General features: G+C 39.5%; 1 protein-coding gene across 5 annotated transcripts in view; it reads right to left on the bottom strand.

The window, feature by feature from the left end:
• The window catches only part of cadm1a (cell adhesion molecule 1a), a 455,163-nt gene that overhangs the window by 61,701 nt on the left and 378,577 nt on the right, over positions 1 to 14,885 (bottom strand). For all 5 annotated transcript variants that reach the window (XM_084940844.1, XM_084940843.1, XM_084940845.1 and 2 more), the window contains one exon: positions 9,824 to 9,996. In XM_084940844.1, the coding sequence (XP_084796970.1) occupies positions 9,824 to 9,996 (173 nt within the window). The remainder of the gene's footprint in view (positions 1 to 9,823; positions 9,997 to 14,885) is intronic.

Here is a 14,885-nt window from a genome sequence, read left to right as displayed (position 1 = left end):
TTTGGGATCATCAGTGTCAACAACTCATTAAAAACTTAGCATTACAAAAAAGATTCAAAGGAACACTGGCGAGACTGTCTGAACGTACACTACATCTCTCGTTATTGGTGGCTAGCTGGTGCAATGTATCAAAGAATGCTGGAGCTCATTGACTTTCAAATGTGACAGGCTGAATGTGTTTTTCCTCCCGCTGAGTCACCGGGCCTTGTTTACTGATGAGGCTTATGAATCAGTTTCTGGTTTGAACGAAAGGAGCAGGACTGCAGGAAGCCCTGAGACACAGCCTGACAGGAATCATTCCTGCTAAAGCCAGTGAGTTAAAGAACTCTGTGTGAGCACCAGATGAGACAGGAGCCCTATATTTGCACAATAACATCACCAACCAATAAGAAATTGGGGGAAAGAAATAGCTGCAGCAAAGACTGATTGATAGTAGACAGCAAAGCTATTTAAATTTGCAATGGTTTTAATAAAACAACAATACTGTTTTTTACATAATGACAGTGGTTTGATTTATGTACCACCATTCATATAGACTTATTGTATTTAACACTGGAGTATTTGTAATTCCTAACCCTTTTTTTGCAGATGAGCTTAACTATCCTTTTACTGACATCACGCGCTATGTTCCAGATTAGTTAATTAATAATTAAAATGTATTAAACTAATCTTTCCCAAGTAAATGAACTGGTTCCTATATAGCATTTTTCTACTCTACCTCAACTCTAAGCACTTTATAAAAACATGCCTTACTCACCCATTTATACAAGTGCTTTTTACTTTAATATACTTAAGCACTTTGTAGCTAACATTCACACTCATCAGAGAGCAACTTGGGGTTAGGATCTTGCACAAGGATATATGCCAAGCAAACTAGAGCAGCCAAGGATCGAACCACCAACCTTCCAATTAGTAGAGCCCTGTCCTACCTCCTGAGCACCCTGGCTGTGGTAAATCACTGGCTAGTTTATAGCATCCTGCACTGCTGTCTATTTATTTCCATTTATCTGGGTCTGGGTCCCAGGGACAGCAGTCTAAATCCCCAGACCCTCCCTTTTCCTTTCCTCCTGTAGCTCATCTGTGGGAACACCAATTTGTTCCCAAGATAGACATCAAATTGCAATCTCTCCAGCTCGTCCTGGGTCCTGCTTTTAGGCGTCCTCCTGGTAGGAAATGCCTGAAACATCTCACCCTACGAGGCACATGAGTCAAATGGCCGAACTACCTGAGCTGGTTCCTTTAGATGTGGAGGAGTAGAAGTTCTACTCCGTCTCCTCAGAGGAACCTCATTTTCACCACTTGCATCTCATTCTTTCGGTTACTACTCAGAGCTTTTGGCCATGGGTGAGAGCGGAAATGTAGATCAACAGGTAAAACGTTAATATTTTCCAAACTAAATTCAGAAATTTCTAGCCTAATTCTAGCAGCTAAACAAGATTGTAGATGGGGCCTCGTATGATGCTGTCTCTAATTACTTGCATTCTTTTGCCTCTGTTTTTCTAAAACACTGCATAGATGCATCACTGATTTGTTGTTTTCTTAGGTAATCTAGTTAGAGTCCTTTCCTTTTTTCGTCTGTTCTTTGAAGCCCTCTTCAGGAACTGTTCTTGATTCAACTGTTAAATTGTCTTTTTTTCAGATTCCAAAGTTGTAAATGTGTATAAAAAAATCAGCCTATTGCGTGTCTTTGAACTGTAAAGTTTGATTTCTATTTCCACGGAGAAATTACAAAATATATAAAAAGTAACTAATATAGCAACAACACAATTCTTGAAAGTATGTTGTTGTTGAGTCCAGTGTACAACCTATTCAGAATTGAGATTCTTTCTTTCAGAGACAAAAAGTGAAAAAGCTGCTCTCTAATTTGAGAATATGCACAAATACACTTTGATATTCATTAATGTAATGGGAACCTGACAGGACCTGACAGCCATTTCCATGTGAAATTGTGTGTAATTGTAACTTAAGAGTGAAAGCCACTGTGACACAATCCATCTTGCCTGTGGTGATACATTTTAAAGAAACATCTAAAATATTGCCTCTCATATATCTTGTTACGTCTTAATAACAGACAGAAGGGATTTAAAACATAAAGTCCATGCAAATTTGTTTTGGAAGTGATGAATTACTTTTCCTCCTCAGAACATTTTACATCTGCAATTTCACTTCCACTCAAGTGCAATTTAAGCAACTAAGAGCACAGGCAGCTTGAACGGGGTGTTTTGGGACACTCTTCAAGGCGTGTTGGATCCGACTCTAAGAGATAACAGTGATTTGTGGGGAAAAACTGCCATGCAATTTGAAGGAGAAGAAGTGTAAAGCAAGTAGAAGGATGACTGAGAGCAAGAGGGTCACTAAACATGCTGCTAGTGTGCAATAAAATCCAGTGCTGGTGAAGGAGCAGAGAAGAAGAGAACTCAGTTATTGGGTAAGCGGCAGCCTGTAAACAACTTAAAACCCCTCGGCATTGGGTCTCACTCGACTGTGAAAGGAAAACCCTGATGGTTGTGTTTTCTTACCCTGTGAAGTATGAGAGGCAGTGAGAGTTGGAGCAATACAGACTGCTTTCTTCACTGTTAACATTGTTAGTGTCAGCCAGTCTCATGGTGCTCTCCATCACTTAGGGTCACAATATTTAGGACTCAAATGCATTAGAGGAGATGCCGGCTATATGGCTGTATTTGTTTTGGCTGCCGAGCACAGGGAGTAATGATGGTGGAGGTCCAATGAAGACTTTACATAGCTGCAAGTTACAGAGCTGTAGTGTGTGTGCTTTAAGGCCCGAGGTTGACAGAGTGGCAGAGAATTTTCATTTTATGGAAGTCATTTAAAATTGATGGTTTTTCATGATATCTCCTTTTGCATTGCTGGATATTCTAAAGCAATAACACTGGTAATTGGTTAGATTTGTTTCTATTTTTTGGCTTAGTATGCCTTCATCTTTATTACCCTGCATATATATTCGGGATCTCGTGATATACTGGACTTGAATGAAATAGCCTGGAGGCAACATATGGTAGCTAACAATTAGCATGTATTTACTTATTTTATGGAACTCTTTAATCTGCCAAGTTAACACAAGTGTGCTTTCACACATGTTAACCAGGTCATTTGGTCTATGCCAAGGAATAACAAGACATATTGTCGCTTCTTCATTCAGGAGCTATACTGAGATCCCAAGGAGGAGGCTGGGGACTAAACAGCAGCCCATACTGCTCTTTTCTGCCTCACAGGCACATATTGTGTAACAAAGACATTATAAAGGTATAACTAACTGTATGCATTATTGACCAAGTGCTGTGCCTAAAATCAAGAATTGACTAATTTGTGTGGCATTGCCACATGAAACCATATTTTTTGTTGAAGCTGTTGTTAAGAGGTCTTTTAAACAGCTAGTGCCAACATCTTTTTGTTATTCCAGGCAAAGCTGAATGATAGTTGGAAAAACATGCTGAACTGTTGCTACTCTACTCTGCTTTACTTTTAAAATCCCAGCAGAAATAAGGTTAAATTAAATTTGGTATTTTTGCTTCTGTTAATTTGTCAGGGAAAATCCAATCTTTAGTCAGTAAGGTTAGATGCAATTCACACTCACTGGCCAGTTTTTTAGTTACACCTGTTTAACTGCTCATTAACACAAATATTTAATTAACAAATATCTAAGTGCTGAAGCTCAAACTGAGCATCAGAATGTGGATAAAAAAGTGATCTAAGTGATTTTGAAAGTTGCATGTTTGTTGGTGGCATAGATTAAAAAAAACATGCCTGGTCTAATTCTGTGACATTTGGATGGTAGAGTCAGAATTCGGTCTGAACAAACATGAAAACATGCATTCATGCCCTTGTAGGTACTGCTGGTGGTGTAACAGTGTGTGGGATATTTTCTTGGCACACTGTGGACCTCTTAGCACCAGCTGAACATCATTTAAATTCCACAGTCTACCTGAGTATTGTTGCTCACCATGTCCATCCTTTTATGACCACCGTGTAACCATTTTCCGATTGCTGCTTCCAGCAGGATAAAGGACTTTGTCACAAAACTCAAATCTCAGATTGGTTTCTTGAACCTGACAAGTGAATGTACTCACATTTCAATCCAATAGAGCAGCTTTGGGATGTGACGGAATGGGAGATTTGCATGATGGATTTGCAGCCAACAAATCTGCAGCAACAGTGTGATGCCATGATATTGATATCGAGAAAAATCTCTGAGGAATGTTTCTGGCACCTTGTTGGATCTTTGCCATGAAGAATTAAGATAGTCCTGAAGGCAAAAAGGGCTGGAATGCTGTACTAGCAAGTTGTACCTAATAAAGTGCCCAGTGAGTGTAAGTTGGAAGTGTATTGTAACAATAAGAACATTCTGACATTAGGCTGACAGAACTTCACAAATCACTCAGGTACACAGAATATTAAATAATTTATACAACGTGAGAATAGTTTGCTATAATTTACATATTTTACTAAAATTTCCCGGGATGTTGTTTGAAAAGCAGAGAAGAGCAAGAGACAAACTTGACCAGAAACATTTTTGGTGAGAAGCCTTTTTTCGGCTTTTAATTTTCACTATAAGCTTATAATATCCTGTCATACTGTAAATTACAGCCATAACAACTAACAGTCTGTTAATGATTTTTAAAGTAATCTAGATTTTGAATTGCTATAAAAATAATTTCTAACTATAAAATTTAATCATTGGTCTATTTTTCTGTACCATCTCAAATGAATCTTGCAATGCGTCTGGCAGCAAGCAGTGGAATGCTGTGTGGAATGCTATTTTTCACGTAGTCACGATCCATGTATTTAGTTTAACTGACAGCTCTCGCAGTGTGACTGGCAGCTATCGCACCAACCCAAAACAAACCAAAATGAAATGGGCATATGCATCAGAGCTCATTTTTATCTAAATGGAACACAAACACGAGAACAAAGCTGAGGTCAGTGTGACTCACTCAAGCAGTTTATTGCCTATAGGGGTCATGTTTTTGTGCAGAGCCATGCCCCTCTTAAAGCTACTGCTGACGTAAAAGGTTGACTGCAGAGATGCTTTCATGGTGCTGATAGTGCTGGAGCAGCAGGTGGCATGCTTGTGTGTGCGTGTGTGTGTGTGCATATGTGTGTTGGAAGGAGCTCTGAAACATAATGTGAAAATCAGCTTCTGACAGCTCTACCACAACATCCTGTCTTCCCATTAGCGCGGCGAATGTTTGGCACGATTGGCTGCTGAATTACTGTAGACATTAGGAGTGTGGGACCCACGGACACATCAAAGTCATCAAAAGACTAGCTCTAAAAGGATGGAGGTCTTCTGTGGTTTTAATGGCGGATGTCTTTTTTTGCGTGCAAGGCTTTTAGTTGCCCACATGTTGCACCATGATTATCTTTGTGTTTCTCTCACCAGGGGGAGTGTGGGTGGATAAGAGAGGCCGACTTGCAGCCCTCACCATGGGATTTTGTTGGTTAGGACTAGAGAGAGAGAGGCACAAAATGCCAGCAATAAATACCACAAAATTTATACTGAATGCAAAGTTGTGATTTATGAATTTTGCTACTTAGGGACAACATGGGTTTAAGGTAAACTTTTACTGCTACTGATGCTTTTATCTGTGTTGTAACTGAGTACAAACACATCTGCATGCACAGACAGGCACTTTTAGGGTTAGTGCGCATGTTACAAAGTAGCAATGTTACATTGTTACAAAATAACACTATTACTGTGGTCACATTGCATTGTACAATGACTGTACTAAACATGTAGCTGGAATTTGACCTATATTTACAATGTTTCTTTCAAAGTACTGTACAGTACTAAATTCAGTAATCACATTACAGCTTCAGCTACATTGTTGTACATCTGTTACAAAGGTTTTACAGTTCTGTGCAAAATATAATTATTAAAAAAGACCATTATGATAAACACATCAGCATGACTGTATTTGAAAAATGGTTTTGTTTGAATACGTGTAGTTGAAAAAAAAAATTTTCAGCATCATATTTTCCTACAGGATAGAGTATTTAGTCCTTTAGCTGTTTAGTATAATGCCTGTGGAGAGAGATTGTCAGTATGGACTGCCTCTCTGGCAGGAGGCTTCAGATGTGATTTAAACCTCCTCTCCAACATGAACAAATTACTGAGGTTCAATTGCAGTTGTTACCAGTTGGTGTGCCCTAGTGGCTCAGTAAATGTGGAAAAGTTTTTTCAGTCAAAAATTTTGTTAATTTTTATAAATGTTACAAATTTGGAGAAAGCTCCACATCTATAGTTAGGTAGCAGTGATTTCATACTATCCTTGGAAAAAAAGGAGAAAAAAATAGTTCTGGAAAAGACACAGCTAACATAATAGCTAATAAATATAATACAGCAGGTGGCAGTGAGCCATTTCCTGGTCTGCAATGGTACCTCTCTTGTTTTAGTGTACTCATCATTAGCACAGCAGCTCGCTCTGCTGTAAATAACATCTTTTCAGCTGGTGTCCATCAGGCACTGAACTTGTATTTCACACCCCACATAAAAAAACCCCCAAGCCTTTCCACTCTGCTAATTCCATCTCACAATAGCAGCCAAATTATTTCTCTGCATGCTCAGGGTCTACCAAAAGGGATAGTGAAGTAATTTTGGTCAGGGAAAATGAGCGCATTAGAGTATAATGCCTTGCTCGGGTATTAAATGCTATTGGTATCAACAATACAAAAACATGTTGAGAATATGTTTATGAGAATGACAGAAATGCATACAGAAAAAGAAGGGACCAACATGGAAGCGACATAAATGAGTAAAACTGGTCCAAGTAGGCTGAAGCTGGTGTGGTATAACTCCAGGTGTGTGGACAGGAGCTCCGGTGCTTAACGGAATGCACACCCCTCATCCAGTGATCCCAGCTGGGGGATGAAAAGATAGCATGTAGCCGTGTACACTTTGCATCATATCCATACATCCATCCATTTTCTTCCGCTTACCCAGGTCCGAGCCAGGGGGACAGCAGCCTAAGCAGAGAAGCCCAGACCTCCCTCTGCCTGGCCACCTCCTCAACCTTGTCCGGGGGAACACCAGGCCAGCTGAGAGATTTAATTTGTCCTGGGTGTGCCCCGGGGCCTCCTCTCGGTGAGACATGCCCAGAACACCTCACCCAGGAGGTCACTCAGGGATGGCCGAACTCTTCACTCCATCTCTAAGGGTGAAGCCAGCCACCCTTCGGAGAAACCTGATTTCCGCCGCTTGTATTCGCAATTTTGTTCTTTCGCACACTACCCAAAGCTTGTGACCACAGGTAAGGGTAGGGATGTAGATCAACCAGTAAATCGAGAACTGTGCTTTTACACTCAGATCTCTCTTGACCACAATGGATTGGTACAGTATTCACCTCACTGTGGCAACAGCAATCCATTTGTCGATCTCTGGAGTGGGCACTCCATCCTTTTCTGGCTGAGGACCATGGCCTCAGACTTGGAGGTGCTGAGCCAAGCCTTTCACCCATTGGCTATGCCTAGAAATTCTGTCCATAAAAATAATGAATTGGTGACAAGGAGCAGCCCTGTTGGAGTCCAACACCCACTGGGAATTAGTCCGACTTATTGCTGGCTATGCGGACCAAGCTCATGCAGCGGTTATATAATCAGCAATGGGTAGCAATGGGTGTCTGGCCCATTGCTACAAGGCTGATGAGTCTGATCCCCCTATAGTTGGAGCACACCCTCTGGTCCCACTTCTTAAAGATGGGAACCACCACCCCGGTTTGCTATTCCAGAGGTACCTCCCCTGATCTCCATGCAACATTGTAGAGGCATGTCAACCGAGACAACCCTACAACCCCAGAGCCTTCAAGAACTCAGGGTGAAACTCATCATTTTTGCAATATATATTTATGGAAATATAACTTGTATGTAATATATAATATATATGTCTTGTAATATATCTATACTAAAGCACTTCTGGATGGATGCAAACTCCAATTTCGTTGCCTTGTACTTGTGAAATGTGCAATGACAATAAAGTTGAATTCTATTCTAATTCTATTCTATTCTATCAGCCCCAGGGGATCTGCCACCAAGGAGTTGTTAAACTGCCTCAGTGACCTCCTTCAATCTCCCTTGGAATGCTGTCAAAGTTCTGCCGGATGTGGGAGTTGAAGATCTTGTGGACAGGGACCTCTGGCACATGTTTAGGTATTCCAGGTCTGTCCAGAATCCTCCCCCCGCTACCTCATCCAGCTCACCACCAAGTGGTGATCAGTTGACAGCTCAGCACTGCTCTTCACCCAAGTGTTTAGAACATATGGCTGCAGATCTGATGAAACGATTACAAAATCGATCATCGACATGCGGCCTAGGGTGCCCTGGTGTCACATGCACTATGGACACTCTTATGTTTGAACGTGGTGTTTGTTATGGACAAACTGTGGTTTGCACAGAAATCGAGTAACAGAACACTGCTCGAGTTCAGATCTGGCAGGACGTTCCTCCCAATCATGCCCACATGAGCATTGGAGCCTATCAAGAGGACAACAGAGTCCACAGGTGGAGCATCCTCAAGCAACTCCAACATACAGGCAGCAAGCTGAGGGCATACTTTGCATCATCTATAAAAGTAATTTTTGCTTACCTGTATTATTGTGGTATATGTTGTAAAGATCATAAAGCCATTTAAGGCAAATTTTAGGGCACATACATAAAAATCACTTAAGCTATATTAGGACGTAATAATACTCTGTGGTCTCAGGGCCAGTATATTAAAAACAAAAATGCAATAACTCAATGGAGCAGATGTAGTGATGTTTACTTCTAGAGCAAACCACACACTGAAGGGAATTGCAGCTATTATTGTTTTCTCCAATTGCCGACCACCTTCTAGTGTGCTTCTAGGGCCTACAATAACTTTAGTTTATTACGCTCAGAGCTAAATTCAGAAGTCTGGAACTAATCCACACTACCTAGTGAACTTAATATTTTTAAAGCCATCAAAAAATGTGATATTTTTTATTTTTCTAACTTTAGAGTTTAACTATTAAGTTATATTTGTTATATCCACTAGTCAAACTAACAATACATTTCCTTCTTATATCTGGAATTCCATTTTTGCAGCAAAGTATTTAAAATTTCAAGACATGTCACAAGAATTTGTTTGTAAAATCTAAAATGTGTGTATGCAAAAATGTGTCTAATTAAAATAGCCAGTCAAAATACATAGACACAATTGTGAGACAGAATCTTCGTGTTTTCTTTAAACAAGCAACATCTTAAGTAGTTGCTTGAGCACAGGTGTGTTACTGAGGCACAAGTGAGACGAACAACAATCCTGTTTAAATAACAATAATCATGCATTTAAAAGCTTATTAGAGACCAAATGTCTTTGTAATGTATTTCCTACATGAAGGTGCATGGCAGTTAGGTTAACAAAGTGAACAGAGTACAGTGACAAGCTGCTCATATAAATCTAATAAGTCTATGCTGTAATAAAACAGAGACCGTATTTAAAAGTCGGCCTGCATACTCTGGATTATGCCAGTAGAGTATTCAGTGTGCTCCAAGAGCTAGTAATGAGCACCAGAGTTAACTGCTTACCAGTCTTAAAAATCATTCATCACTCTACAAATAAATTATTCTGCTGTTTATGTTCACTCTCCTAAAACCTTTTCAAAAAGGCCAAAGGTTTGAAGATCTTTAAATGTTAATACAGCTCAGAGAGAGTACAAGGAAGAAAAAATTCTTACTTTATTAGAACTGGTCCTCTGAAGAAAGAAAGCCTCAGAAAGTAAAGGAAAAGACCTGGAAGTTTGTTCAGTAAGAGATAATAAAATATTAGTGGATCAGTGATAGATGAACGTACCATAGACATAGAGGGTGTAGTCATCGTAAGCCTCTCCAATTGAGTTGGATGCCACACAACGGTAGGTTCCATTGTAGGACTTGTTTAGATTTTCAATGTAAAGATCGGCGCCGGTGATAACTGCATGGGACGGTACGTCATCATCCACCTTCAACCAGTTCACCCGCTGTGGCCTGAAATTAAAACACCAGAGTAAGTACAGGAGTAAGATCACATTGCTCTTCATCAGCTAGTTTCGGCCAGTCTTTTAGATCTTTTATTGATCCCCTATATCAGCGATACCTTTTATATTTTATATATTATATATATATATATATTTCATACTCTATACCTTGTTTTAAATGAACGGCATTCATATTATCAGTGAATGAATTGTAAAATCAAGTTTCATGCCGTTTAAAAGTGGGAACCAATTAGAGTCCACAACATACACTGAACTAATTCTTACTTAAAAAACCTTTTCATTAACTACTTCTCATCAATTTTTTTTCTTGATATTTCAAAGCTGAATCTTGGCAGTTCTATTTCATGATCCTTTATTTAGTATGACTAACAACTAAGTAAGGTTGAAAGTGAAAATGTATCTTATGTTTATGTGTGTGTGTGTGTGTGTGTGTGTGTGTGTGTGTGTGTGTGTGTATATACACACACACATATATTTACACATATGTACACACACACACACACACACACATATATATATATTTTTTTTTATTTAAAAACCATAAAATGCAATCACACTGTCATTCAAATTATGAGAAATTATAAAATTCTTGTCACATTATTTTATATTCCTTTTATTTTTCTTTAAAAAAAACAACATTGTAACATTATAGCCATACATACTTAGAATATGTACAGAAAAAGTTCATATTTATATATTTGGTTTTTTTTTTTAAAGTAATACTTTTAAAAAATATATGTAATGGCAATTCACAACAACAGTATTTTACACTGTAAGGTAAAGCCGATAGATTATAGGGTCTATGTAATATCGAAGACAGAACCTCAGTGATCAGACAGTCCAGCAAGCACCGGCAACGGTACCAAGGTTATATTACCATTTTAATGTACTCGCTATAGGTTTCATATTTGGGCAATATGCATGTAATAAATCTCCTGTCAATCTACCAAATAATTATCTTGTATGGCCAACTAATGATTAAGGACACACACACAAATCCCATGGATGTATGAGGACAGGTCCAAAGGCAACCAAGAACTTCCATCTTTTGAGTTTTATTTTTCTTTTTTATATTATCCTCCTAGGACCCTGCGTCCACATATGTGGACATCACATTTTGGGTTATTTAGACCAAAATACTCACTTTTGCTCTACAAGGGCCTGATATCCACTTACGAGGACATTATACTGCCACTGTTCAATCAAAATTCTAACAAATATCCTCATTTGTGGCTCTCATTTTTCTTAGAAACAAAAATCAGGTAAAAAAAAAATAACATTTGATAATTCTTTGTTTTTAAATTCATCGGGCCCCAATATGCCCAAATATCAATGAGAAATTAAAAATGCATGCTCTGGAAGAGTTCGGGTCTTAGGAGGTTATAGGTCTGCATTTGTTTTGCACTTTTGGCTATATAAAAATGAACAAGTTAAACAACCCTCTGGACTGACATCAGTATCCGATCTTGGACAACTGTTGCTTAATTGTTTGCATGTTTTGTTCAAGCTCAAATACCTTTTTCACAGTGCAGTCAGTATCACAGTAGCCCACCATTCTTTGTTTCTTTGTTTTCAGAGGTCAGTTTGTTTTGTTTTACAAATGACTGTATGTTTGTGGTACACTGCGCTTACGTAGTAATACTCTGACTACTAAGATTTCATGAAAAAAACAGACCAAAGTCTATTATATGTGTCACAATGTCATGTTTGTCTTTTTATCTAAATCTCAGTTTCTCTTTTTATTTCATTCCAGGGAGGTTTAGCAAATTGATTCAATCAGTAGTAAAAACACTTCAGTATACGATTGTTCTACAGTAGACATACATTTACAGGTCCTTTTAACAACTTTACCCACATGTGGTAACAGATTACCATTTCTCTGAAGATAACTAACACAGCTTAATCTTTTTTTGTCCTTAGTTTAAAGCAACAATAAATAATGGTAAATAATGGCAGTTCAGACCATTACAAAGCGAGATGTATTGAAATGACATCTGTACCTTTGCATACCTCTAAAAGTAACAATAACCGTGCCCCAGCCTTGTCTTGAAATTGCAGACTTTTCACGCTTGTATACTTAGAGAAGCTCTGTAGGTGGCTGCCTACCAAGCGTCTTTCTTTGTTCTCTTTTCTACCTTGACTGAGGTTTACAGCAGGGTGACAGATTCCATTTTTATGACAATGAGCTCAAAGTGCCCAGAGTCACAGAGGGTGAAGAGAAAAGAAAAAGACAAAACACCTCTATTTTGCTGCTGCAACTTTCAATGGCCATTGCCAGCTACTGTTATTTCCCCTGAGCATGTGCTGATGGTCTCTCTTGTTGCATTTTGTTGTGGTGTTTTAACTTGTTTCCCTCCATTTGAAAACATTTGGTGTGAAGGGAGCAAGCAAATGGGAGGGGGGTGGAGGGGCACAAAAATCCAGGAAAAAGAAAAACATGAAATAGCTCCTGAAGCTCATTTCCAAAATAAACAAACAAACAAACAAACCACAAGTGTTTTTAATGGCTGTGGTGGATGGCTTGAAAGAGAGAGGACCGTGTCTGCTGCAAGTGTTCTGTAGGTGAAGTGAAATGTAAATTAAAAAAAAAAACATTTAGAAATATGAGTCGTTTTCTCAGATGGAGCTGGAAACATAACCTAGAAGAAAATGTTTCTATAGGTGCATCGGATGTTGTGAGGAGGGGAAAATGAAGCTAGGAAAGGAGGTATAGATAGACGGAAGAGGTAAGATGGGGTTGCAAGGAGAGAGGAAGGGCAGGCGTCTAGAATACAAATGGCTGCCTGCAGTCGGGGCCCCCTGTGCTATCTGCTGGTAATGACTGCACAACTCTCAGCAGCTCTAATGAAAATGACTTCCAATTCCCGGCTCACTGTATTGATTGTGTTTTCATCTTTATAAAATGAATACGGGTAGTGAGCTTGTCTCTATGCCAAGTATGAAAACTGCAGGGGGTGGGGGATTGGGGTGGAAGGGAGGGGCATTCAGGAGTGCACACTGTTTTGATCTATGCGTGTGTGTGTGTGTGTGTGTTTGCCTGTTCTGTACTTCTACCTTTCAGAGTTTCATACTGAGTTTTTGAGCCTCAGATGGGAAAGTGAAAAGTGAAGACAGTTAAAGATTGATTCTAACTTTGATTCATGGTCAAGACTGGATTACGACTAAGGTTTAAATCTGAGGGCCAATTTAAAGCTGGCATTGGCTGAACCTGCCCCCCTCTGCAGCTGCAAACAGAGTTCAGCTGTTGACGTCATACTCATAACGTCATCCATGATGAAATGCATTAGAGCTGCCTGTGTAGGCAAATGCGAAGGTGCCTACAAGGGTTTCGCACACAAAGATTTTGACAAATAAAGTGCAGTCAAGAGTCACCACTCATTCCCTTGTATTTCGCTTCTAACAAAGTAGACATTCCTGTCATTTTTTAAAGGGGTTTTAAGCAATTGTTCTCCAGGCTTTCTGCAGGCCTTTCAAATTTTTCACCCCAGAACTTGTACCTTGAACCATTTTCAGATTAGATTAGACTAGATTTTGATCTACTACATAGTAACAGCCAAATGCACTGCCAACGTACTGACTTTTTAACCTTGTTCCAAACTGTTTTCACCTTATATATTATATTTCCATTAATGTATATAGTCAAATATTGAAAAAGAAAATCATGGAAAATCCTAATTAAACAGATATAGATAAGAAATGAAGGGTGACATGAGACACAATGCTGTAGTTCAGCGATCCCTAACCTTTTTTGCGCCATGGATCAGTTTAATGTCAGACAATATTTTCACGGACCGGCCTTTAAGGTGTCGTGGATAAAATGATACAACCAAGAGAAAAACTGTGGTATTTTGTAAATATAATAATAAATGCAAATTCACTGTGTAATTGTGTAACTTTATTAGCAGCGTCCTCCTGAAACGTTGAACATTTCTCTCAATGTTGTTGAACTAACAACATTGAGAGTAACATCCTCCTCTCTGCCCCTTAATACTCTCTGGTCGCTGGTGGTAATGCATAAATAGTTCTTTCAAAATAAGACACAACTACAACACGGGAAAAGACCCAGGGAAACACAGTTAACGATAAAAACCCTGAAAACCATAAATTTCACACCCGAGCCTCAACTCTCGCGGCCCAGTACCAAACGACTCACAGACCAGTACCGGTCCGTGGCCCAGGGGTTGAGGCCTGCGGCTTTAGATGAAAAAAAGACTTAATTGTGGGCGATCATGGCTCAAGAGTTGGGAGTTCGCCTTGTAATCGGAAGGTTGCCGGTTCGAGCCCCGGCTCGGACAGTCTCGGTCGTTGTGTCCTTGGGCAAGACACTTCACCCATTGCCTACTGGTGGTGGTCAGAGGGCCCGGTGGTGCCAGTGTCCGGCAGCCTCGCCTCTGTCAGTGCGCCCCAGGGTGGTTGTGGCTACAATGTAGCTTGTCATCACCAGTGTGTGAATGTGTGTGTGAATGGGTGAATGACTGGATGTGTAAAGCACTTTGGGGTCCTTAGGGACTAGTAAAGCGCTATACAAATACAGGCCATTTAATAACACACTAAGAAATTATGAGTGCTTATGTTTGGTTGCATTTTAACCTGCTTAGAAAGTCTACACCTCACTCAGACCTCTAAGGAAGGAAACTAATTTCAATCACATTTCAGTAATAACCATCAATCACTCTTTCATGCCTCTAATTCCCTTAGCAAAACACTTCCCCGAAAAACTAAATTTCACACACTTTCCAACTTTCAACTCTCCAGCAGAGAGGACAGCTGAAGTCTGTGACACCAGCGAACACATTTCAAGGTATAAAAACTTCCTCTGGAACTTTTTAATCCTCTACTGAAGCGCAATTCACTTTTTGTATGCATTTATGTGCTCAG

The sequence above is a fragment of the Perissodus microlepis genome, chromosome 10 (genome assembly GCF_051167445.1).
Source record: "Perissodus microlepis isolate ML-2025 ecotype Zambia chromosome 10, ASM5116744v1, whole genome shotgun sequence".
NCBI classification, from domain to species: domain Eukaryota; kingdom Metazoa; phylum Chordata; class Actinopteri; order Cichliformes; family Cichlidae; genus Perissodus; species Perissodus microlepis.
This window is presented reverse-complemented; position numbering and strand designations above follow the sequence as displayed.